Raw genomic sequence first — 25,964 nt, 5'->3', positions numbered from 1 at the left:
AAATTGGCCACCGTGAAGGGTTAGAAAGCTGACGTTTCGAGTATTGGCCCGTTCGTTAGGACGAATGGTGGAATTGTGGATTATGTGTGTTTACATGCTACGCTATAGGTGGGAACATGGTTACGAGGAAAACAAGAATAAATCAGTGGAATACTTCCATAGGTATCGTTGATAGCTATGGCATTAAGAGTACCGATTCAAAAGAGAAACTTTTGTTAAAGAGTTATGCAGCTTTCCGAGCTGCCTTAATGTAAGGAAAGGCCGCAGACTGCCATATATCGATTAGAATGAATATGAAGATTGAAGTGTCTAGCGACTGGTTTTGATGCGTCCTTGTCACTCCTTTCTACATCACGAAAGTTTTCTCGGAATCGTTTACCTAGTCGTCTTCTTGTTTTGCCAATGTATACCGTTTTGCAAAAAGTGCAAGTTATACAGTAGATGACATTAGCGGAGGTACATGTGAAGTGATCAGGAAACTTAATGGATCGTATGAAAAGATGAAGAGGGAAAAGGAAACTTATGGACAACCTAGGCCTCACGTACAACGTGCAGTCGAAGAGTTCCCATATAAAAAAACAGGCAGTGCAGGATAAGCACTAATGTTGTACCGTATAAAGTCAGACGTGTCAGTCGATTGAGGCCAGGTATGCTATTAGATAATTTAGTTTTCCGAGCTTTCGCCGATCTGCGGCATCATCAGGGAATGTAGATGGAATCTTTGAAGTGAACAGTATATCAGGCGGAGGTGTTAGGCTAGATGGTAGAGGTTCAGCAGACAATAGGACAGGAAAGTGACAGGTATGTAAATGCAGTAGAAATAGGTCTATGCAGGAAATAAATATAGTCAGGGTAAATACTATCGTTAGAATTAAGGATCTTTGAGTTCAGAACACTCCTCCCTGATGATGCCGTTGATCGGCGAAAGCTCGGAAAACTAAATGATCGTAGCATACCTGGCTTCATTTGATTTACAATTCTGACTTTATAACACTATGCTACTCAAGGACAACATCCAACGTTGTACCGTCTGTTAACTGTACAGCATTTTATTTGTCACTTTTGCGAAGAAGACAAAACAAAGACGAGACGTTTGTGAATGACCTGAAACGCTTGTTAAACGAAACTAAGAAACGTCAACGAACTGACCTGAGACGTGTGCGAAATGATCTGAGAATTTGACGAGAACGACTCGTAGGCGAAGTATTAGCAATTTTTTCGTCCCTTACGTTTCCGCATGACGACAGTTTACTGCTCAGTTTATTCCATAGCACTCTAATTTTCCCAAAGTGTGGTATCCTTCTTCGGGACGGAAACCTTGGTCATAATAGCTTCCCGTATCGCCAAATCTCAACTGAATGACGGGAAGATGGGACTTGTTAGTTAGAAGACCGCTGTCCATCCGCCAAGTCTGTCTATTCTCATCGCAGTTACAGACCCACGATGGGTTAACACACGAGCCGTTCTTTCCACAGGCGCAACCATCATATACTGGACTGGCCCCATCAAAGTAGGTCATTTCTTCACCGTCACTTGACACCCACCATGCATATTCATTCCTTCTAATTCTAGAGTCCAGGCACTCGTATTTGATGAACTGTTGACAGTTGGTGGAAAGTTCTGTTAGAACCTTCAATTGAGAAATGCTGGCGGGGTTGTAATCGATGTCGAGGGAATATGAACCAACCGGGTCAAAACCATCTACATGTGTTCTGTTCTCGCTGTCATGACTGACAACTGTCACTCCAACACCACCTTTGTCAATCATGTTACAGAAAACAGGAAATGGAACCTCACCAAGAATACCGTCAGGATCAATGAAACGATCACCACTGACGTCGCTGATGTTGACCTTTACTTTGGTGCAGGTTTCGGGGTACTTGACATAAATAATGACATTTGTTTGAATTAAGCTGAATGCATTAGACGCATGGCAAGTGTAGGTACCATTATGGGTGAGGTTAGCAGATGAAACTGTCAAGTTATTGGAGGAATCAATAACTACGCCTGAGGGTAATGACGAAGTGCCATTATATACCCACGACATCGTTGGTGTCAGGTCGCTAAAGGCAGAACAAGGCAGTGTGAGACTTTCATCGGCCTTCACTGTTGCATTCGACGGCGGCTTGATGGTGAATTTGAGAGTTGAATACACTCGGAGGTGAAGTGCAGATGATTTGCTGCCCCGAATGTTTGTGGCAGCACACAGATAGGAACCACTGTCTTGTGTAGAGACGTTCGACAGGGTTGGACTTCGTCCATTTACGAAGCTTCTTGAAGTAGGCAGCAGTCCTTGAGCCTTGCTCCATGTAACTGAATGTGGCAACGGATTACCAGTCGCATTACAAGTCATGGAAACATTTCTACCCTCCACAGTTTCGATTCTCTCAAGACTAACTTGTACTGATGGAAGTCCTAGAATCAAAAATAGCATGTCTTAAAAAAGATCGCAAAGTCGGAAACTAAAATAATCATCTATTGCTTCATGGCAAATGACTTATTCTGTTCAACTTTGCCGGCATTACTGGTGTTTTTCACTGTTCAGCAACAGCGTAAGATGTACAGTACCCTACTAAAGTTCTTATTGGTTTGCTTCTAAACAATCTCTGTCGAGACTTGCCGTAAATAAATAAACAGACGAATCAGTTAATCAACTTACCTTCATTACAGTTTTGTCCCATCAGCCCATTCCTGCGCACACAACGATAACCTTTAAGGGGAAAGCCAGTTTGACAACTCTGGGCCACTGGGCAAGGCTTTTTAAAACAAACGTTCTGTAAAATAAAGCATAAATAACTACTGTTGGGTCTAAGGTACAGTCGCAAAGCGTGTTTGGTTTTGATACAAAAATCATTTATGCACGACTGACACCAATGTATCTATGCACTGTTGCATTTAAATTGCATGCATGTATTTCGTCCATACACTCAGCCTCAGATGCAATCTTCATCCTTGGATCTATGCATTCATACATCCAAAAAGTCGCTAAAGGAGTTATCTGGGCAATCGTCTGTCAACTGTGCTTTCGTCACCGATGCAGGTAGGGATCAATGCATTTATCACCTATGCATCCACGTATGTATCAATACATTGAATTTTTATCCTCACATCCACGTACTCCATTATCGCTTTTATCTATTAACTTCCTGCCACGTGGATTTGGTATGAACCTTAATTAAGTATAAAGGCAATGGAGTTGCTATTAGGTATGGGTTCGAATCCCATCGATGCCTTACTCCGGTTGTTCGCAAGTTGGACAAAGCTATCAACTAAATAATTTGCTTTGCGTGGGACGGCATGGTGGGTTTTGGTCAAAACGTTTCCGCTGGATAGCATTTCATCCGTTGGATGGCGTTATCCGCACTTTGAACAACTGGGCCTTGAATTTTTTCAGGACTCTTCTCTGAAATTTCTCGAATTACACCCCAGAGTTCGAATAACGGCGACTCACCTTAAATGATTTGTAAATAGCTCCTCCTCTGTATCTCATATTCAATGGATGAGCAACATCATCGGAATCACTTAACTCACACAAATATGTCCCATCGGGAAGAGGTTTTAGATTGTATGATATACAGTTATTCTCTATGTAACAATTTACTTGGCAGGCACTGGCTGATTCTGTCTCCATGGTCTTGAACACGTGACCAATTAGAAAGAAGCCCGTGATTGTCGGATTCATCTCCACTTGTCGACAATCTTCGTCTAAGACAAAAAATAAGATGGGATAACAGATTGCAAATGTCTCGAAGAACTTACAATTATAATCAATCTTAAAACTCCCTTTCATGTGCGAAGGCAGACAGGATGAGCGGATGGGAATTACATATCATTTTCCAAATTTTGAACTTTATGAAGTAATGAAGAATATGAGAGTTTTTTAAATGTTATGCTTTGATTTGAAAAATAGGAAGTACTGTGGAAAAGAAAGAGTAAACAATTACAACTTTGAAGATCAATCCACCACTGGCGGACAAGTCTAAACAGAAATAGCATTAAACCACGTCCCTGGCTTTAAAAACGTATCTCCATGATAGGCATCGTGCGATGGCGATTTTTGAATCAGCTTCATTTCGTGTTCCAGAGAAAATTTACACATACATAAGATTTCTGTATGAAAGGGAAAACTTTATCAGTGAAGGGGGGAGGGGGTTGCAATTGGAAGCCTCGGAGAAGAGGAGATGGAAAGGGGATAGGAGTGAGGAATTGAGTGGAAAACGTGGGAGAAACGCAAAAATACGAACAATCGTGAATCATTAATCTGCATTTCTCAATAAAGGACGGTAAAAGAGAGTCATGGGTGGGGAAGGCGGGAGAGGAGAGCGTAAGCAATCTCAGATTCCCATCCTTGCCCCCCCTCCCCTTACGTTTCATGCCACATTAATACAATGGTGCCAAAATTTTGGGAGTTAAACTCAAAGATGGGGCAAGGAAATCTGTCCTTACATTTGAAACGGTCTCCAAACAAATGAACTATTCTTGAAAGTCGTTAAATTAAAAGTGATTGTAACTTTGTTGCGATTTTTTTCAAGGACACATCATTTTTTTTATTAATTTGGCTCATAAAAGGGTTAAAATTCAAAGGTCGTTTTATAACATCGTTTAAGATGGAACGTTAAGCAGCCTGAATTTAGCGGATAAACAAAGTCGAACAAGCTTTGTAATGAGTCGTTTCGAAAAAAATTAAATCCTTGCGTGGACTTTAAGCCACTTTACTCACCTTGCTGGAATGCAGCATAGATACTCGCCAAAATTAAAGATGAAAGCAGTACCGATAATTTTATTGTTGAGAACTTCATTTCTCTTCGTTTTGTGAATTTGCCTCTATGCCAGTGCGTGCAATGGCAAAATGAAAAGTTAACAGTGTTAGCTCTGGACAGTTCTCCTTTCAACCAGTTGTGAAATATTTATGGAGTAGTCATTCGTTGTCGCGGCAAGACGCTTACCTTTATGATGATTTTGGTATTCATAACTTCCTTTTCGAGGAAAATACACATCGCTCAAAAAAGGCTAATATCCCGACCACGTCTAAGTATTCATGAGTAATTTCCCGTGTAGAGAACATTACTGAACATTTCATTCTAACACCTCAATGATTTTTAAGGTTTCTTGAGATAAATCAGTATGTTGATTTTAGCGAAAAACAGCTGCCAAATTGGAATGAAGTCCATCTTCGGTTTCTTTCATCGATTAATGTTACACAGTTAATTTTAATCAAGAAGAGCATTGAGACATTTATTAACAGCAAATAAACGCTTTTTGGTTGAGAAAACCATGGCTAAAGTCTTGAAGTAACTTAATTGGAAATTGCACGAATAACAATGTGGAACTTCGAACACAGATTGAAGTCTGATTTGATGTTGGACGTAAAATAGTGAAATACAATAGACGACGAAATGCTTTTGTTAAACACGTAAATAAACATGCGATATTATCTGTGCCGTAGAGAACTCTCTCAAAAAAATTATTAAAATTTATGATGTCCATAAGTAATATATTTACACTGCAGGTGTCTCTGCAGTGTAGCTATAGCTATCAGAAAAAAACAACGGCTTAAATTGATTTATCATCCCTGCTTATGGGACGAGTCATAATCTTTGTAAATGTTCACAAAACAGTTTGTCGTTTTCCAGTCCTTTATTCATAGAGTTGTGCAATTCACTCGCATCGCGCGCAACGAAGCCCTTACTTATAAAACATGGCGGAGGGAAAATCTATTTTCTCAACAATCAAGTTCGAGTGAGAAATTTGTCAGTAGCATTTCAGTTTTCCAAGTGTGTGATATCCTTCCTCATTAATCGCACCAGTGTCACCGAATCTCAACTGAATAACAGGAAGGTCGGATTTGATGGTCAAAAAACCGCTCTCCTCCCGCCATTCCTCATCGTTGGCGTCACAGTTACAAGGCCATTCTTGAGTCGGACAGGTGTTAGTCACGTTACATGCACATTCTTCACCAGCTCCTCCCCAGTAGGTTTTTTATCACCGTCACGTGACACCCACCAACTAATTCGACCTAGACGCATTGCAGCATTATGGCATTCATATTTAATGAACTGTTGGTAGCTATTTGAGGTTTCTATCAATCCTTTGATTTGGGAGAGGCTGCTGTCGTAGTACTGAATGTCACGGCGGTAGCCACCATTTGATTCACTTCCGTTGACGTGGAATCTGTCCTCACTGTCATGACTGATAATTGTCACTCCAATACCTCTTTTGTCAGTCATGTTACAGTAAACAGGAAATGCATCCTCGCCAAGAACACCGTCAGGATCAATCACGTAATCGCCACTCACGTCACTGATGTCTGTCTTCACTTTGGCGCAGGTTTCAGGATACTTGACATAAACGGTGACACTCGTTTGAATAAAATTGAGCGAATTAGTCGCACTGCAAGTGTAGGTACCACCATGGGGGAAATTGGTGGGGGAAACGATCAAGTTATTTGAGGAACCAATTCTTGCATCAGGAGGTAGCGAGACGGTCCCCTTATACATCCACGACATCGTTGGCGTGAGATCGCTTTCAGCGGAACACGGAAGGCTAAGAACTTCATCAGCCTTCACTGTTACATTCAACGGGGGTTTGACGATGAACTTGAGTGCTGAATAGACTTTAAGTCGCGTGGAGGACGACTTTGCACCCCAGATGTTTGTTGCAGCACACACATATGAGCCAGTATCTTGTTTGGTGACGTTTTCCAAAGTTAGATTTACTCCTCGGACGATACTTCTTTGGGAAGGAAGACTTTCTTGAGACCTGCTCCACTTAACTAAGTGTGGAGGAGGAGTACTGATAATATTACACATCATGAAGACTTCTTTGCCTTCTTCAGTCTCGATAAAATCAGGAAGCACTTGCACGGATGGAGGTGCTATAATTTTTACAATTAAAAAAAAATAAAACACATTACATTGAATATTAAACCTGAATAGGGGGAATAATATGGTAAAACACAGGTGGATCCTTTGATACAAGATACCTTCGGTACAGTTTCTTCCAAAGAGTCCATTGCTGCAAACACAGCGATAACCTTTGCTGCCGAATCCTGTTTGACATCGATGGATCGCAGAACAGGGATTACTTGAACAAAGGTTCTGTGAAATACAGGAAGGTTTTATTTGCATTGGTTGACATTGCACGAAACGATAAAGTATAGTCTTTAATTTGCCGTTTTTACTGGTAACTGTTGTTATTCGACATTACACCCACAAAGAGTTTACACGATGAAGCATAGCAATATGTTATACATGGACTTGGACGACATGGTATAACATGACATGACATATCCAAAATGGAACGAGGTGACAATGTATGGAGTGCATCAAGTAATATGGCATTGCATGACATGACCCAACATGTAGCAATATAGCAAAACATGACGTTAGTGAGAAGAGAATTTAAAAAGAATTTGAGAAGAATTTGCTACCTTTCTATAAAATAAAAAAATGGTTAGATATTCTAGACTTCTCGGATAGGGACGAATAAAGGGAGGTCCAGTGTCCTTCAGGGTTGAGGGCAAGAGACGTTAATTTCCCACACACGAGATTACTGTGTGATAGATGTCCTCCCCTGGGGTGGGACGGGTGGGTTTACTGGGCCCACAGTGATTGGCGCAAGCTGTTGCAGTGTCCCTGCTTGTCGGCGAATCTAATAAATTAGAAGTGACATACCGTGACGTGACCTGACAAAAATGACACGAGAAAAAATGAAACGGCATAAGATGATGATACATGACACGACTCGCACGGAAATATAGCAAAGGATATCATGATCTGAAATTGGATGAGATGACAAAACAGGAGAGAAGGAACAACCTTAAGCGATATGATATTACATGACATAAAGTGGCGTGACATGAACATGTGGCGTAACAAAAGAGGACAGAAGGAACAACTTTATGCGATATCGTATTACATGATACAATGTGGCGTGACATGAACATGTGGCATGACAAAAGAGGACAGAAGGAACAACCTTATGCGATATATTATTACATGATATAATGTGGCGTGACATGAACATGTGGCGTGACAAAAGAGGACAGAAGGAACAACCTTATGCGATGTCGTATTACATGATATAATGTGGCGTGACATGAACATGTGGCGTGACAAAAGAGGACAGAAGGAACAACCTTGTGCGATATCGCATTACATGATATAAAGTGGCGTGACATGAACATGTGGCGTGACAGAAGAGGACAGAGGGAATAACCTTATGCGATATCGTATTACATGATATAATGTGGCGTGACATGAGATGACATGGCATGACATTATTTGTAATCGTGTGACATGACACTTCTGGGATGGTATTGGGTGGCACGACAAGACGTGAAATCGTACGAAACGTCACGCTTCATATATAAGGCATGGCATGTATTTTGTGGTATATTTAGCTCTGAAAATTCTGTCTAATGATATGTAAATACACTACCGAACATACAACCCGGCTTACCTGAAATGATTTATAGACAGCTCCTTCTTCGAATTTGACATCCAAGGGATGCATTTTGTCAGTAGAATCACTCAGTTCACATAGATACCTTCCGTCTGGATACTGTGGTTGTCTAAGGTTGCACGAGACACAATCAGCATCCATATAACAGTTCACTTCACAAGCGCTGGCTGATTCTATCTCCAGTTTCCTGAACACGTGATTTTCCAGGTAGAAGTCGTGGATCGAAGGATTCATTTTAACTTCTCGACAGTGCCCTAAAAATTAATGAATAAAGACTTATTGGTCAGACACCGCACCACTCGTGCACGTGTGCCAAGCTTACCTCATGAATTATAAGTTAAGCAGAACAATAAAAGATTTTTCAGTCGGCTCGGCGAGCAAATGATGAAGAACTTTATGGCTCTCGAATTGACATCATAGCTCTGACTCATCTGAGCCGATTTCTCAGGGCTTACACTTTTTAGACAATTCAGAATTTCACCAAAATAATTTAATGGGGGGTTGTAATAAATGAGTGGCTATTGATTATGAAGAAGGTGGTTATAATGATTAAGCTCGTTCTCCTCGAGAGAACGAGCTTATTCATTCCCAACAGCTAAGATCTGGGAGTATAGATAACCCTGAAATGGAACAGATCGTCCTGTCAGACCAATAATTCTTCAGCATTGTTGATCTTTCAGTCAACCTGTATCACTCTGAGTTTACGAGGAAGCGACGATTCGAAGTGGTTAGGTTCCCTTGCTTCTTTTTCATCATTCTAGAAACTGTTTTGCATCATTTTGCAAACAGTTCTTATGCAAGTAATTGACTTTTTTCATCAATAGTTACTCGTACAGGCAGTTTGCTGAGATAACGTGTAGTCTCCACTAATTAAAAAGGAGGATCAAGTTTCGATTAAAACGTAAATGACGAGCAAAACGTATAGTTGTAATTACGTGCATTTACAAATATTTGCGCATTGCATTGGACTCGCAAGCTCACCTTTACTCGACGCCAAGCAATTTCTCCCCAAAAGTGTGAATAGGAACAGAACTTGAAACGTCTCCATGATCCCTCTAAGTTATGTTTTTGAAACGATTTGTTCCGAACTGACTGATTCATCTCACCACCTGCTGTCTATGTAAAAAATGGCTTTGTTCCATTTTTCCTCAAAATGGGTCAGTTCTTTTTATTGACTTTTCTCGAAAACAGAGAATAATGAATCTCCCTTCAGTCTCAGGTGACCAAATATTTAAAGGGAAAAGAAACCTTTACCTATTAGCGTTAAAGTATGACTGAGCGGTTTCCAGTTTTGAAAAGCTCGCGAAATTTCTAATTTCTAATCAAAGAAAGGAAAAAAAAGACCAATTACCCACAGCTTGAGGACGGCTTGTTTTTACGGCCCGAAACAAATGTTGGTAAATGAAATGCGAATTTCAGTTCTTGACTTTGTTCTCTACAATTTTCGATCTTTTCTAAGGACAACGTATTTGAAACTTAAAGCGATGGGCGATATTAGCACGCATCAGTTGCCTTAAGCTAAGCGGATATCCTATAATTTTGCTTTAAAAAGGGAGATATTGAGAAAAAAAAATTGAAATAAACATCATCGGTGATAAGCGATACAAATCTCTATTTTCCATCAGAGATAATTCCTTCGCACTGTGGCCAACAGATAATTTAAAATACATTCTCAAAGTTAGCCTCAAAACAATTGCCAAAACCCTAACTGAACTACCCATAAAAACATTCATGTGATCGTCGAGAAGACCCGAAACAATTCGAACCTCGGTTTTCCTAATCTCGAATCCAACGTTTCTCCAATTAGCTAAGCTTAACGCCGATCGCTGCGAAGTAAAAGAGAAAGTTAAATACAAAATACTAAATGATGCGAGAAAATTAATTCCTTCCGGAAACGACAAAATAAACATACTACATTTAGTCTTCCAGTGTTTCTTCTGGCCAGGAGGTCTTTCACTATAGAAAATAAAAACAGAATGTTTTTTCTGGTAAAAAAAATATTTGGTGCGTAGCCAGCCATGTTAAAAATTCTAGTAAAAAAAATTAAAAAGTTGACACCGGCTAAAAATGTATTTCTCTTAAAAATCTTAATGTTTTTGTATACCTTTGATACAACAACTTTAAGAATTTTTAGAGCCATTAAGAATTTTCTAGAGATTATTGTTACATTTAAAAAATCCCTTCGAGATTTAGTTTTATCACGCATCGTGTACCTAAACCAAGCAGGACGCCGTTCAGGACATTTGCATTTTTTATCTTTGCTGAAGAAGGCAACAGTATTAGCCGAAACGTCCAGAACAATATATTTTTAGCCGGTGTCAACTTTTTAATTCCTTTTACAAAAATTACTTCCGTTAATGTAAAGCACTTTATCTCTGATGTTTGTTTTATATTTGTACTCAAACTATAATGCATGTGGTCTTTAGCACAAGAATTTTTTGTTTGCATTTTTGTCAGCTATCATTCCTTCTCCTATTAAAAGAAGCTATTTAGCTGTGTAGCATCAGACAAAACTTTTTACACTGTTCTCCAGTCTAAAACCTGCCCACTGTCAACCTCGTTTCAAGGCTCACTCCTCTCAGCAGAGAAGAGAGAATCTGGGAAAGGCTCTGTTCTACTTTCAGTATATTCCATTTTTGGAATTTTCAATTTTGATTTCGTACCCTGGGCGCACTCATTTGGTGGGTGAAAAGCCCTACAAACATACATACATACATACATACATACATACATATATACATACATACATACATCCTTTATTTGGTAAAGCAGGTTGAATAAATGGAAGCTATTGCTGATGTGGACCTGCTATCTACTTTATACTATAATAAATTTACATCTAAAAATATATCCTAATATTTAACAATTGGTTCATACGTCAGCGTGCGTTCATCGAGACATGAAGCACGCGGGAAGTTTGGAGAGCACGAAAGATGCGTAAGAGTTGCTGGAGGCGTAGCCTCCAGCAACTCTAGCTTCTCGAGTCATATTTAGTGGCGAAGTATGTACATTCATACTTAACAATCATATTTTACTCATATTTAGACATTTGAGTCAGAACCGAACGAACTTAAATGGACACAGTATCGTCCTTAGTTTTTAAATGGCCTTCATCGAAAGCAACAATAAAAACTAAAACTTTATGTTATATTTAAGGTATTAAACTACAGCAAAAGTTCTTACTTAACATCAAAACAAACGATCCCTTATCTGTTAACGTTGTACACTGCCGCTCCTATGAAACTTCTCGATATTTCCAAACACTTCCTCTAAACTGAAATATACAAAAGATCACTCTGTTCGTTCGGGATCCGCGTGGTTTGACCCAGTTAGAGGGTCTGATGATTGTCATGTAAATAGTTAATGGCTGAAAGTTTCTAAAGAAACTGTGGTGCTGCGTCGGTGGGGGTAACAAGGTAATTTGGTTATATCAACTAAGTCGAAATTGTAAATTAGCCACAGTAACAAGTTAAAAAGCTGACGTTTCTATAAGCCTTCGTCAGAACCAATGGAGGAATTGTGGGTGGTGTGTGGGTTTATATGCAGAAAGCGGAGCTAGCTATTGGTGGGAACATGGCGACGAGAAAAACACGAATAAATTAGTAGAATGAAGAGCGTTCGTTGATACCTGTGGGATTGAGAACGCCGATTTGAAAGAAAAACTTTTGTTCAAGAGTTTTGCGGCTTTCCGAGCTACCTAAATTTAAGGGAAGACCGCAGATTGCCATATATCTCTAAGAATGATTAGGTAAATTAAAGTGTCTAGCGAAATCATTTGAATATATCAACAAAGTTGAAATGGTAAATTGGCCACCGTTACGATTATAAAACCTGACGTTTCGAGCGTTAGCCCTTCGTCGGAGCGATTAAAGTGTCTAGCGACTGGTTTTGATGCGTCCTTGTCATTGCTTTCTACGTCGCGAAGGTGTTCCCGGAATCGGTCACCTAGTCGTTTTCTTGTTTCGCCGATGTATATCTTTTTGCAATAATTGCAAGTTATGCAATAGATTACGTTGGCGGAGGCGCACGTGAATTGATCAGTGATCTTAATGGATCGTTTGGGTCCCGATATTTTCTCAGCGTTGTGAATGAAAGGACAAGTTTTGTATCGTGCGCGAGCGCATTTAAAATTGGCGGGCTTGGTCACCAGTTTGGAATGAACTTATGACCAAAAAATTGCCTATGTTTTTGTCGCGTTTGAATGAAATGAGTAGAGGTTGCGAAAAGATAGTGCCAGTCTCTGGATCGTTTTGAAGTAATTGAAAGGTTTTAAGAATGATGGATTTAACTGATTGATTGTGAGGGTGAAACGTGAGGGTGAATGGAATGCGATCGATACTTTCCATTTGTGAAGTTTGTAGTGCTGACTGTCGATTAATAAGTTGGGCCCGGTGTTGACCCGCTTGAGCGACAGAAACAGGGTAAACACGTTTTTCAAAAACCTGGCACATTGACTCTGATTTGTGGAAAAAGTCAGAGTCATCGCTACATAAACGACGAAGTCTTAGAAGCTGACAAAAGGGAATGGAACTCTGAACATGAGATGGATACGAAGATGAATACTACAAGTAACTATGTGAGTCTGTAGGTTTGTAATACACACTAGTGCATAAACTGTTGCGTTCAATTGAAACGTATATGTGCACGAAGGATCGTGCACGTATACGTTTCATAACCGCAGTTCATATATATGTATTTCATATGTTTGTTGTTATATTTAAATCTTGTTTCTACGTCTGCCAAAATCGAAACTGGTTATAAAGCTCGTCAATAACATTCCAGCTTTCCAAGGGTGTGATAACCCTCTTCGTTAGCCTCGCCAGCGTCACCGAACCTCAACTGAGTAACGGGAAGATCAGATTTGATGGTCAAAAAGCCACTGTCCTCCCGCCAAACAAAATCATTTTTATCACAATTACAAAAATCGCCTGATCGGGCAAAGGAATTGGTAATTCCGCATGCGCACCCCTGTGTAGCTCCGCCCCAATATCGCACGCGCTGACCATCACGTGACACCCACCAGCTAAATGAGCCCAGCCTTAATACAGCACCCTTGCATTCATATCTGATAAACTGCCGGCAGCTGCTTGAAACTTCTATTAGTGCTGTGATCTGAGAAAGGCTGCTGTCGCGGTATTGAATATCACGGCTGTAGCTTCCACGTGCGTCATATCCAATGACGTGGATTCTTTCCTCGCTGTCGTGACTGAAAACTGTCACTCCAACGCCTCCTTTATCAGTCATGTTACAATAAACACGAAATGGATCTTCGCCAAGAACACCGTCAGGATCAATTACGTAGTCACCACTGACGTCATTGATGTTTGCCTTCACTGTGGCGCAGGTTTCTGGGTACTTGACATAAACAGTGACACTTGTTTGAATGGATTTCCACACAGTAGTTGCATTGCAAATGTAGATACCACCGTGGGTGAAGTTAGCAGATGAAACGATCAAATTATTCGAGGAATCGATACTCGCACCATCAGGTAATGATAGAGTCCCAACTTAGATCCAAGACATCGCTGGTGTCAGATCGCTTGAAACAGAACATGGCAGAATAAGAACGTCATACGCCTTCACTGTGACATTCGACGGAGATTTGCTGGTGAATGTGAGTGCTGAATAGACGCTAAGCTGAGTTGAGGACGAGTTTGTACCCCAGATGTTTACTGCAGTGCACACATATGAGTCACTGTCTTGTTTACTGACGTTTGTCAGGGTCAAATTTTCTCCCTCGACGGTACTTCTTTGGGAAGGAAGACTTCCTTGAGATCTGCTCCATACAACCAAGCGTGGAGGAGGAATACTGATAATTGCACATGTCATGGAGATGTCTTTTCCTTCCTCAGCCTCGATAAAATCAGGAAACACCCGTACGGAGGGAGTTGCTATAATTTGGAAAAGAAAAGGAAGAGAAACGTTTATTCGAAAAAAAAAAAAAAGAAAGAAAGAGAAAGGAGAGAAATTGAAACGATATCATGGACATCATTCAGATGTCATAAGCTTGCTCGTAGGTTCTTTCAAAAGAGTCCAAGAGTCCAAGAGCAAGAGTAGTCCTCGTCTCGCCGAAAGAGGAGATTTGACAGCGAATCGTAATGTAAATTCCAATGAAATAAAATTTCGTTGAACTTTGAAATCTTTATTACAGAAATGATTACCAAGGACGTAGGCAAATCTACCAATGCATCATACCCTCAGTGCAGTTTCGTCCCAATAGTCCATTTCTTCAAACACAGCGATAAGCTTTGCTGGTGAATCCTGTTTGGCATCGCTGAATCGCAGGACAGGGATTACTTGAACAAGGGTTCTGTGAAGCAGAGAAAGATTTCATTTTATTAGTTCAGATTCCAACGACAAATACGGCTGTGTCCTATATTTATTATTTATACTATGTAATCATGGCATCCAATGGTACTCTGTGGCATACTGCGACACGGCATAACCTACACGGGTATGACGCTTAAAAGCATGGCGTCTCGTGACATGGAATGGATAACATGACTTGACATTACATAAAGTGACATCGTGTGAGGTAACAACGCAGGACAGGAACGACTCATTATGGAATAATAATTCACGACCTGACATGGAATGTTGTGACACAACATAACATGACTGACAAATCATGACATGACATGAAATGACGTCAAAGGCGACGAAAATTCATGAATGTTGACGCAACATTACATGATTTGAAATGCCATAGAATGGCATGACCTGACGTGGAACAGGATGATAAGCATGGTACTTAACATGGCATGACATGTGATACCAATTGTTGACATAGCTCTGATTAATAGCCGAGCTCGCATACCATACCTATTAACATGAGTGGAAATGACATGAGTAAAAATGACATGATCAAAAATTAAATGAAGCGACACGACACGGAATACGTCTCATATCATGACAACTTCTAACACGAAACGACACCACATGTCACGATATGACATGAAGGACCTGAAATAGAATGGCAGGACATGGTTGGAGATGGCATGACATAACATTACAAGGCAGTGTGGGCTTTACTATGTAACAGGGTTGCCGAACACGTAATACTGGCATATGAACAAATTTGTAATGACCGAATAAAGGATACCATCCTACCTGGAATGATTTGTAGAGAGCTCCGGTTTCGTATTTTACATCCAAGGGATGAATTTTGTCAGTAGAATCGCTCAGTTCACAAAGATACCCTCTGTCTGGATCCTGCGGCCGTCTCAGGTTGTACGAGACACAGTCAGTATCCATAAAACAGTTCACCTCACAGGCGCTGGGTGATTCTATTTCTAGCCTTCTCAAAACATGATTCTCCAAGAAGAAGTCGTGGATCGTGGGATTCATTTTCACTTGTCGACAGTCCTCTGAGGATAAAAAAATACTGTTCCACTCGAGCACCGAGACTAACTAGTGAATTACGTCAAGTCTGGCCACATATTCAAAGTGCTTGGCAGCAGCTAAGGAGGGTCTAGCGACAACTAAGAAATGTTTGGCAACAACTAAGAAATGTTTCGCGACAACCAAAAAGTGCTTGATGACCTCTGGGAATCGAAGGGACTGGCTGCAACTGAGTAATGTTTGGCGAAAGCTAAGGGGGTACTTAAGGATGGTTAGGCGTCAACTCGAAGGGTTTGGTAACAACTAATAAAAAGTTTGGCGACAACTGAGAAAGCTTTTAACGACAACTAAGGAGGGTTTGCGATTGTTTGGAAAAAGTTTGGTGACAACTAAGAAACTTTTGGCGACATCTAAAGAGAGTTTCGCGAAAAATGAGAAATGTTTTGCGACAACTAAGGAGCGTTTGACGACTTCTAAGAAATCTCTGGCGGTAACTAGGGATAGTTTGTTAAAAATAATAAATAATCGGCGACAACTAACAACTAAGGAATGTTTGGCGGCATCTAACTGATGAGCGTTTGGCGACAGGTAAGGAGGATTTGACGACAACTAAAAAACGTTTGCTTACATCTGAGTCGAGTTTGGCGACAACTAAGAAAAGTATGCCGACAATTCTGGAGAGTTTGGCGACAACTGAGGAATATTTAATTCAACTAAGGAGAGTGGTGACAACTGAGAACAGATAAATGGGAAAAGGAGAATTGTAAAAAATCCAAAAAACTCCTTTTGCGGGAGAACGACCATTATAGTTACGAAAACAATAATCTCAGGAGGCTACGTGCAGTTTAAACAACAGATCTTCAGTTGAGATAGAATCCTAAAAAACGGATTATCTTTCGGTGAACTTGCGTCATCAGAAACCCACACATTATGGAAAATAGGTGTAAATCGTTCATAGAATTAACGACTTTGTAAAATTTTGCAATCGGGTCTACGTGCCTGTTCGTCAAAGCCGTGAGCGACACTTCACTTTAGAGTACCAGCATTTAAAGATGTGTTTCTAAGATAATAAGATATTTCAACAGGTTGAAAAACTGCAAAGGTCAAATATCAAGGTAAAAGTAATTGATAAGCGACACGTACAGTCAGGTGCATAGATGTTATCGAATAGCGCGAACTGCATAAAACTCACATGCTCACCTTTGTTCGACGCCAAGCAATTTTCCCCCAAAAGTGCAAGTAGAAACAGAACTTGAAGCATTTCCATAATCTCGCAGAGTTTTCTGTTTGGAACGGTATATCGAGTGTCAATAGCGAAAAAAATTCATCTTGCTACATTGGAGTTATTGTTTATTCCCAGTCGTTGATGGACAGAATGATTCATCTCACCACCTGCTGTTTTTATGTAACTGAAAATGGTCATTTTGAAAGGAAGTATGTCAGTTTTTAAACATATATCAACTGTTGCAAATTATTATTTTAACCAATAATGTCTAAAGGCTCTTAGCTTCAATTACTGAGATTCTAATTAATACCGTTGACCAGACGTTGTAATGACTTACCGGGTAAAACTTACTACTTCGTCCGAGTGATATTGAATGTTATCTATGACAGAAAATAATGTCTCTTTCTTCAGTCGGGTAATACAACTCGTTTTTAAGGGGAAAACATTTCTTTACTTTGCATGCACTCTTGCATAGCAGGTGCAAGAAAGGCGTTGTTATTGTCACTTTTGTTTGCGTACCCTTTCGGCCGTCACAGCAGTAAATAATTCAATTTATCACCTGCTATCAATATGAATGCATGGCTATTGGAAAAGCGTCTAATTCTACAAACAAGGCCAACTTCTTTAATGTTTTTTGGCTTTACCTTTTGACATTTTATCAAGCTGTACTTAATTAGTAACCAGGTATTCTATCGACTGTCTAAGACAGAGAGTAACTAACTGTTTCTTTTTGTTTTAATTATGTAATGTGCCTTATTTCACAGGGGAAAAGAAGAAAAGAGACAAATTGCACACAACTTGAAATCATAAATATTTATACAACCTGAAAACATAAATAAAGATAATTACGCTGTTACCAAGATACACGAATATACCAATATACCAGTGTAAAAATAATCCATTGCGAGTTTTGGAAACCCTCGCTTTCATTGCGATAACCTCTATAGTGTGGCTGAGTTATATTAATGATTTTGTAAAAAATGATAATTCATTTTATTGTTCAAGGCTTTGCACTAATTCCAATTTTACAGCAGAGAAACTGTTCTAATCGGAAATTGCCTATTTGTATCTGAGTTTGGTGACGTTTTCCAAGGGAGGAATAAGTTTCATTCGTTTTTAGAGAAAAAAAAAGAAAAGGAAAAATCATAGCTCAAGGAGAAATTCATCTGCTTGTTGAGCGAGACTCCAATCGAAGGGATATTCTTCTTTTGTATCGAGTTTGACACTACGCTGAACGCCGACAAGTAAATACAAAACATCTGATGTCAAACTTCACAAAATTTTTTATTCCAGAACTAACCAAATCAGCACATTAAGTTAATCATGCAAAGATTCGTTTATCCAGGGCGTCCTTCAAAAGGAAACATATCCATTGCTTGAATGCATTGAGTAATGCTATTTTCCGCGATTTCTTTTTTTCTCGGTAATCTGCGGGTTGAGGTCTTACTTAACAAGAATGCAAGTTTCTTGTACAATGAGAATTTTGTGCGTGTTATAGATATGGCCTAAAGATCGTTAAATATATAATAAAAATAACGAACACAACGAAGGACAAAATATTTTTGTTCAGTATGCAAATAAACGAGTCACTGTGGCAATCAGTTGGCGACCATGGCGACCTCTCCCAAACAAAACTTTAATTTTTTTTTTTTTTGTGACTGCATTCTCATTGCATGTGTATGCCTTGTGGATGTGGCCACCTAAAAAAAAAGCGTCACCGAACCTCAACTGAGTAACAGGAAGGTCAGATTTGATGGTCAAAAAGCCACTGTCCTCCCGAAAGAAAAAAAGAACAAATACAAGAAGTAGAGGAGGAACTGAAACGATGTTAAGGATCTCATTCGGCAGGCATAAGCGTGGCCTTTTTTTAAATGCACGGTCTACTCTTCGCTTGAAACAAAAAAAGATAAAAGGAAATCGTAAAGTAATTAATTTGAACCTCGATATCCTCATTGGGGATATGATTAAAAAAAAACACACAGTTAGTGCAATATAGCTTCGGTACAGTTTCTTCCAAAGAGTCTATCTCTGCACAAGCATCAATAGCCTTTGCTAGTGAATCCTGTTTGGAAGCGCTGGATCGAAGAATAGGGATTAGAAGAACAAGGGTTCTGCAAGGAAGAAAAATATTTCTTTCGTTTTAGTGGCTAATCCGCAAAGAAAATATAGGCCATTTCTTATCTCTTTTGTCTATACAAGATAGCTATCTAATGGTATCCAGTGTCTTGCTGTAGTATGTCACATTGTCACATGCACAATTATGACACGGGACATTGAATTCAATTGACTTGACAAGACATGACATGACTAGCGTAGTAGGGTGTGGCATTACTTGATCTGACATGGAATAGGATGACAAAACAGGACATGACTGACATATTATGATATGACTTGGTACGACGTCAAATGAGAATGAATGAATGAATGAAGTGAATGAGTGAATAAATGAATAAATTAAAAAAATTATTAACGTGTCTTTGAGAAAGTAACTGAGGGTAAAGGTCCAATCTACTAATTGAGGACACTTACTAACGCTATCTAAGTTGGATAGGTAAAACAAATAGATAAATTACCTTATAAAAGTTTACAGTCGACACACCTAAAACTTAAAACTTAAAGGGACACGGTCACGGTCTGCGCATGCTCGTAGAGCTGATTGAAAAAGTCATCCTGACTTAAAGGGACACCGTCACGATCTGCGCTTGCTCCCGGAGCCGATTGAAAAAGTCATCCTGACTTTTTCAAGTTGCATTCCCAATTCAAAATGGCGTCTAGCGGAGGATCCGCACGTGGCGGTAAACGCATTAACTCAGGGCGGAAACGAATGGTTGAAGACAGAGGGTAATACAAGAAAGCGTGGCTGAGGAACCATAAGCGTATTAATGTGGAAGAAAAGACATTTAAGTTGTGGTTGCAGGAAAAATTTGATGTATGTTATGAGTCATTCAGCGACAGCGATTTTAGTGATAGGAAAATATAATAATGCTAAATATCACAGAAATTTGTAGCATTTGCAAGGCAGATTTTTATTCTACTACACATTATAATTGGAATACAGGTAAGCCTCAGGCGAACTCTACGGCTTTCATAAATATAGGCAGACGACGACTGCTCTTTCGAATCCTGAAGAAAGGGAATACACAAATTATTTCGTACGCTTTTTGGACATTCGAGCCACAAAAGAAGTGAATGTATACAACTTTATATGCATGTATTCAACTTTATATGCATACCCTGTTTCTGCAAGGTTTATTGCTTGTTCCACATTTACATTCATTTGCACACAGCACGTTTCTCCCTTTGCACGGGCATCCACGAGAACTATTTTCTTTGCGCTTCGTCGCACAAGCACTTCTACATTTACAAAAGATCACCGAAGGTTCCTCAGTAAAAGAAATTCACTTTCATGAGCATTTGCTTTGGATAAACTTGATTTAAAAGCAAAATATCTGCAGAATTCTTTAACTCACTGATATTTCCATAATGGCCGTCGAGCGTGACAAGTCTCGGAGAGAGTGTATGCTACTGCGCATGTCAACCCGTGACAGTGTCCTTTTAAGATTATTGACATTATTACGAAGTGCATATAATACGAGTTTTTCAGAAATCAGTGTCAAGAGAACATGAGATGAATATTCATTACAGTTTGGCACAACATTATATGATACAACAAAACAAGGCTTGAAATGACATGGAACGACACGACCTGACTTGGAATATGTTGACAAAGTATGGAAAGCACGATTTGAAATGGGGCAATATGACATGCTATGTGATACCAATACTTGAAGTAACTTGAAAGGCGATGAAATGGCGTACGTTCTGATACATATTGCTATGCAACATAGTTACTCGACAAAGCAGGACAGCGTGTCATGTTGTGGAGTTGAGTGACATAGCATAACAAGTTATAAGATAGTTATACTAACATGAATGACATTGAAATAGTGACTTGAAATAGTGACATTGAAATAGTGATATTGAATAGTGACATTGAAATAGTGACATTGAAATAGTGACATATGGGATGTGATGAAATGGCCTTTGTTACGATACGCATTACCGTGCATGATAGCTACTCGACAAAGCAGGACAACATATCATGTTGTGGAATCGGGTGACATGACATAACATAACATGTTTTAAGATAGCAATACTAACATTACTGGCAATGGAATAAACTTACATCACCTGACATGAAATGGTATGGAAAAAATCAGGACATGACTGACATATCAGGGTAAGATGTCACACGGGATGAAATTCATGACATGACTGACACAACATTACATGCCATGATATAACAAAGATGGATATATGACCTGTTATGGAATTGTATGGAAACGCGACAAAATAGCCATCGTACCTGGAAAAACTGATAGACAGCTCCCTTTTCGTATTTGACATCAAAGAGATAAATTTGGTTCCTGGAATTACTTAGTTCACATAGATACCCTCCGTCTGGATCTCTTGGATGTCTCTGGTTGTAAGAGACACAATCTGTCTTCAAATAACAACTTACTTTACAGACACTGACTGATTCTATCTCCAGCTTCCGTAGCACGTAATTCTCTAAGAAAACGTCGTGGATCGAATGATCCATCTCCACTGGTCTACAGTCCTCTGAGAATAAAGTAAAAGCATCTGTATATCAAACACTGCACCATTCCTGCGCCGAGCATAGTTAATAAACACGATAGGAAAAGTAAAACGAAAGATGTAGTTTGAACTGAGATGCAAGTTGAATTCTGACATAGCTCTGGACCTTCATAGATCTCTTTGTGCTCGAACTGAGACGAAAACCTTGCGATTAAACAAGTTTGCACAAAAAAGAGTACTTAACCAAAACCTAAAAGAACTAATTCGCGGGAAGGCGAGCTGTTTTTTTCTTTTTTTAACGGCAACAACGATTTCAGAGTCTGAAGCAGTTGATTATGTTAATGTCAAGCTGTTTCTATAAAGTGGCAGTAGTTGTTTAACATCTGTTGAAATGAGTCTGTTCTATGTTGGAAACAGGCTTTCTGAGGCAGTTGATTATGTTAATTTCAAGCTGTTTCTATATGGCTACAGTCACAGAGTAGTGGACTTGATCAAGTACATTGCCAGCAAGGAATGATTAAGCATTGTGTTGGAAAACCAGAAGTCTTGTTTTCATTTACTGCCAAGTTGGAGGAAACTCAGGGAAAGTGCTTGAATTTAGTCCTAGCACCAGGAAAATCTGTTTCTCTAGATGGCATGAACTGACCTCAGTCTGGTAGAATTATGATTTTTTAGCTGTGATTAGCTCAGAAGCCTCACGGGAACATAAATGTGTGTTTGTCTGATGTTAAAATCATTAGGGAAAAACTGGAGACTGTGTGATTGATGTTGTGATAGTAATATTGTCTGTATTAGGTGCCCAGCTATAAAGCTGTATTAAATTTGATAGTCATCCTGGTCACAAAGTGTTTTTTTCCTACTGGTTTATTCGATAAAATTATTTTAAAAAGCCATCTCCTTAATTATTAGTTAGCAGTGATGTCGCAATCTGATTTGCCGTTGTCGATAAGAATACAGACAACGCTTCCCGCGTCAACGTGTCACGCACTGGTCACGCGCTGAAAAAAATGTTTTACTTAACGTCGATATTGTGGTCGAGAAGACGTCAAAAGACAAATCTGCTGTGGACTCACTCGGCTACGCCTCGTAAGTCAATAACATTTTGACCTCTGTAATGACAAATATCGTTGTGGATAAGAGTACAGACTACGCTAAACTGCTGCTGATTTTTTAAACCTTGAAACCCCTAAGAATGACCATCCAATTTCTGTCTCTACTATATTACTACTAATCATTTATTGAGAGCGTGAGAATAAAGTAAGTGATCACCAAGCTACGAAACTTTGACTGTTAAATAAATTTTCCTTGTCAGCGTCTAAGAAAGCGTACAGAGAATATTGTTACAGATGTTAGGTTGGGAAGGGTCAGTAGCCGAACCTCGATTATCTGGGTTTTTTAGTTATCCGGACTCGTGCCTCTGCTCCCAAACTTTCACGATTATCAATTGGTTACATTCAAGGTGTGAATCAACTTTTTCCCATCAAACAAAGCAGACGTTCTCAAACAATGCTGACCCTATTTCGTCAATGCAGCTTCAAAGAAAGATAGAATTAGCGACGAGGGTACGCTCTAGCAGCTTAAAACTGATTGACATCTGAATAAGGAGCTCGTTATTTTTGGCTTGAGAATGGAAAACAGAACCTCCAGAAGCCACTTAGTAAAAGAGAAAAAAACATTTTTCACAAGGTTTAAGGACCGATGAAAGGTGCCTAGCAACCAGCTTGTCAATTGTCATTATACAAGCTGTAAACAGTATACAGTATATTTCTCCATCTGATTATCCCCACCCAAGAAAAATAATGGTTCGTGTGCTCGTCTATCAGTTTTGAAATCAACACCTTAAGGAGTTAAGGCTGATAGTTTCTAAAGAAACTGTTTGGGGCTGCGTCGGTGGGGGTAACGAAATAATTTGAATATATCAACAAAGTTGAAATGGTAGATTGGCCACCGTAACAATTATAAAAGCTGACGTTTCAAACGTTAGCCCTTCGTCGGAGCGAAGGAGTTACACAGGAGATCTAAAAATATCAGGAAAACAGTGTTTTTTTATTTCGACAGTTCAATTTTTTAGGAGATTCAATGCGTGCTAAGACGTTCTTTCAATTAGAACGGTTTGGGGAGCTATTGAACTATTCTCCCATCGGTGAACAAGACGGGAAGGAATGAGTGTGAGCGGTTGTGGGTCTCTTCGCAGGACATCGACTGAGGTTTGCAAATCGGAGAAAATAAGTAAGTTATTTTTTACCCGCCAATGAATCTTCTTATCTCGAGTAGGTCAAAATGGTTCTTTTTTGGATCGAAGGTTGTCAATGGTTCAACTTGCGGAGTCTCTCTTTTCCATCTTTCTTTCCAAGGTGGCGAGTTCGTCGATCACAAAATGACCGGGAAAGTACTCGGGGCGAGTTTTAAAGGGTCTCAAATGCAAGCGCCACTCGTTGTGCCCAGAGTAATATGCGTAATGCGGCTGATGGCCGGGCAACTCTGTACCAACCCCTGAGAACACCCGTAAAAGTTTAGGAACCGCGCCCGTCTATCATTAAAAGGATGTAATCAACTCGTCGTCTACGCTTGTATTCAAAAAAAAAAAGTGATAAGGTGAAAAGGAGAATAAAAATCTGCTCAATTGAGGGCGCGTAAAGTTCGAATTGGTATTCGTACTGGTAATGATTATAATAATTTAGTGATAAAAACGAGTGATAAAAAATAGGAACGACGTTTCGATTGCTCCACGGTCAATTTCAAGTTAGAGTTCATGAGTAAATTTCCGCATATATACGATTTCTGAAACAATAGAATGAAGGTAAAAACCAGGTATTTACATATAAACAATAAAGCTGATAACTAATAACAAAGTGCAAGAACAAAGTGTGGATAAGCGGTGAAAAGGATGAAAATTAATTAATATGAAGTGTTAAGCAAACAGCTTCGCGCGAATAGAATCGCTCTCTTTGTTCACTTTTGGCTTAAGGTCCCGAATAAAAAGCATTTCGAAAATCAAACAATCGAACTTGTTTGAGCATTTTCTCAGGACCCTAAAGTTCTTTGCGATTTCACATGGTTCGATTCCATGTTCTCTTACATGGTTGCCGACTACCGCTCGTCTATGTTCCTCCACACGTTGCTGTAGGTGTCGGCTTGTAAAGTCGGCATAATCTGTATCGCACAGATCACACTTAAAGAGATATACAACGTTTTGCTGGTTGACAATTGGAGGTTTAAGTTCCTTAGCTTTGAGCTCATCTTTGATCTTGCGGCTTGTGTCGCGAACGCGATTTTTCTTTATTCTCGACTGAACACAACGATTTACACGGAGGATAAAATCCTCCTTCTTTTCGCACATTCTCTTCTTGCGCATACCCATAATGCCTTGCGCCTTGGGGGGTAACCTGGATGAAAAAAATGGCGTATTGTGCTTCGAAAAGTAAGCTTTGCCTGAAATATCCAAAAACCTACAAAGAAGTCTCTGGTTCAACAAAACCAAAACTAAAAGAGCTCTGTAGAGCTTTAACAATTGATTTTGAAAAGTCAATTGGAAAAAAAAGCACTCGCAAATGTCGTTTGCAATGCTTTGAACATATCGACTTCTGCCTCTGTCAAGAGTAAACATGACACAGTCACTACGAAAAAAACTGATATTCCATCGCTTGCATGCCTACAAAAGCTGAAAGACTGGCAGAAAAGCTTAAAAGGAGTCCGTCTGATGATGGAGGAGTGGATTGTAAAAGAATTCTTGATAGGATCTGGCTACAAACAGCAAGCTGTTCAGAAATATAAGACGCTTCGCTCGTGGGAACACAAGCAAGGAATTCACTCTGTAAAGTAAGTCAATCCTTCTTAATTTTAATGTTTCATTTCGTTAAATTTATATTCTTGCTTTCGTATTATTTCAGAGTCCATTTATTGCCAGAATATCAGAAATATTGGGCCCTTAGGGCGAGTTGTAACCCGTCGTTTTCGACAGACAGTGAAGAGAACAAGTTAATGTACTTGGTCCTAGAACGGTCAACTAGCAAGCCAGTTTTCTCGCACTGTACTTGTACAGTTGGGTAAGTTAACGATTTTGTATTACTATCCTCTGAATTCAATACATAGCTCTCGAATTTTGTATTTTTTATTCTTAGATTAAGAGGAGACTGTAGTCATATTGGAGCTCTCATGTTCATGTTGTGTGATGTTGTGGCAGAGGGACAACAACAGCTTCCTCCTGATCCTACATGCACTGATTTACCTTGCTCTTGGTCTAACCCTAAAGGTAAACATATTTATTATATGATGGTAAAGTATTACAGCAGACGATACCTTACATGTATGTTTTTTATCTCTTTTAGGGGCCAAG

At 39.5% G+C, this 25,964-nt stretch overlaps 1 protein-coding gene and 3 pseudogenes across 3 annotated transcripts; 1 reads left to right on the top strand and 3 right to left on the bottom strand.

Annotated features, from left to right (window-relative positions):
* Positions 1-697: 697 nt before the first annotated feature.
* LOC148724502 (uncharacterized) lies at positions 698-3,631 on the bottom strand. The gene is made up of 3 exons (XM_088730364.1): positions 3,452-3,631; positions 2,660-2,774; positions 698-2,415 (listed from the first exon to the last, which is right to left on the bottom strand). Exons 1-3 carry the CDS (start codon positions 3,629-3,631, stop codon positions 1,256-1,258), a joined length of 1,455 nt encoding a protein of 484 aa, XP_088586490.1. The 3' UTR covers positions 698-1,255.
* A 1,122-nt stretch (positions 3,632-4,753) lies between these two features.
* LOC148724501 (uncharacterized) lies at positions 4,754-10,309 on the bottom strand (annotated as a pseudogene). The gene is made up of 4 exons (XR_015990843.1): positions 9,445-10,309; positions 8,461-8,717; positions 6,983-7,097; positions 4,754-6,874 (listed from the first exon to the last, which is right to left on the bottom strand). The product of XR_015990843.1 is annotated as an uncharacterized LOC148724501 (transcript).
* An 888-nt stretch (positions 10,310-11,197) lies between these two features.
* Positions 11,198-17,182, bottom strand: LOC148724500 (uncharacterized; annotated as a pseudogene). Its single transcript, XR_015990842.1, has 4 exons — positions 17,005-17,182; positions 15,574-15,830; positions 14,659-14,773; positions 11,198-14,354 (listed from the first exon to the last, which is right to left on the bottom strand). The product of XR_015990842.1 is annotated as an uncharacterized LOC148724500 (transcript).
* Positions 17,183-19,793: 2,611 nt separating this feature from the next.
* On the top strand, positions 19,794-25,678 carry LOC148724499 (uncharacterized; annotated as a pseudogene).
* Positions 25,679-25,964: the final 286 nt, after the last annotated feature.

The sequence above is a fragment of the Stylophora pistillata genome, chromosome 8 (assembly GCF_964205215.1).
Source record: "Stylophora pistillata chromosome 8, jaStyPist1.2, whole genome shotgun sequence".
In the NCBI taxonomy this organism is placed as follows: domain Eukaryota; kingdom Metazoa; phylum Cnidaria; class Anthozoa; order Scleractinia; family Pocilloporidae; genus Stylophora; species Stylophora pistillata.
Note: the sequence above shows the minus strand (reverse complement) of the source record. Positions and strands in the feature narration are given on the sequence as shown.

Bases quoted from the DNA above. Each gene is read 5' to 3' on its own strand.
- LOC148724502 (XM_088730364.1), bottom strand. From the start codon at position 3,631: ATGGAGACAGAATCAGCCAGTGCCTGCCAAGTAAATTGTTACATAGAG. The intron at 2,775-3,451 runs GTGAGTCGCCGT...TTTATTTTACAG, and splicing joins CTATTTACAAATCATTTAAG to AACGTTTGTTTTAAAAAGCC. The intron at 2,416-2,659 runs GTAAGTTGATTA...TTTTGATTCTAG, and splicing joins GGGACAAAACTGTAATGAAG to GACTTCCATCAGTACAAGTT.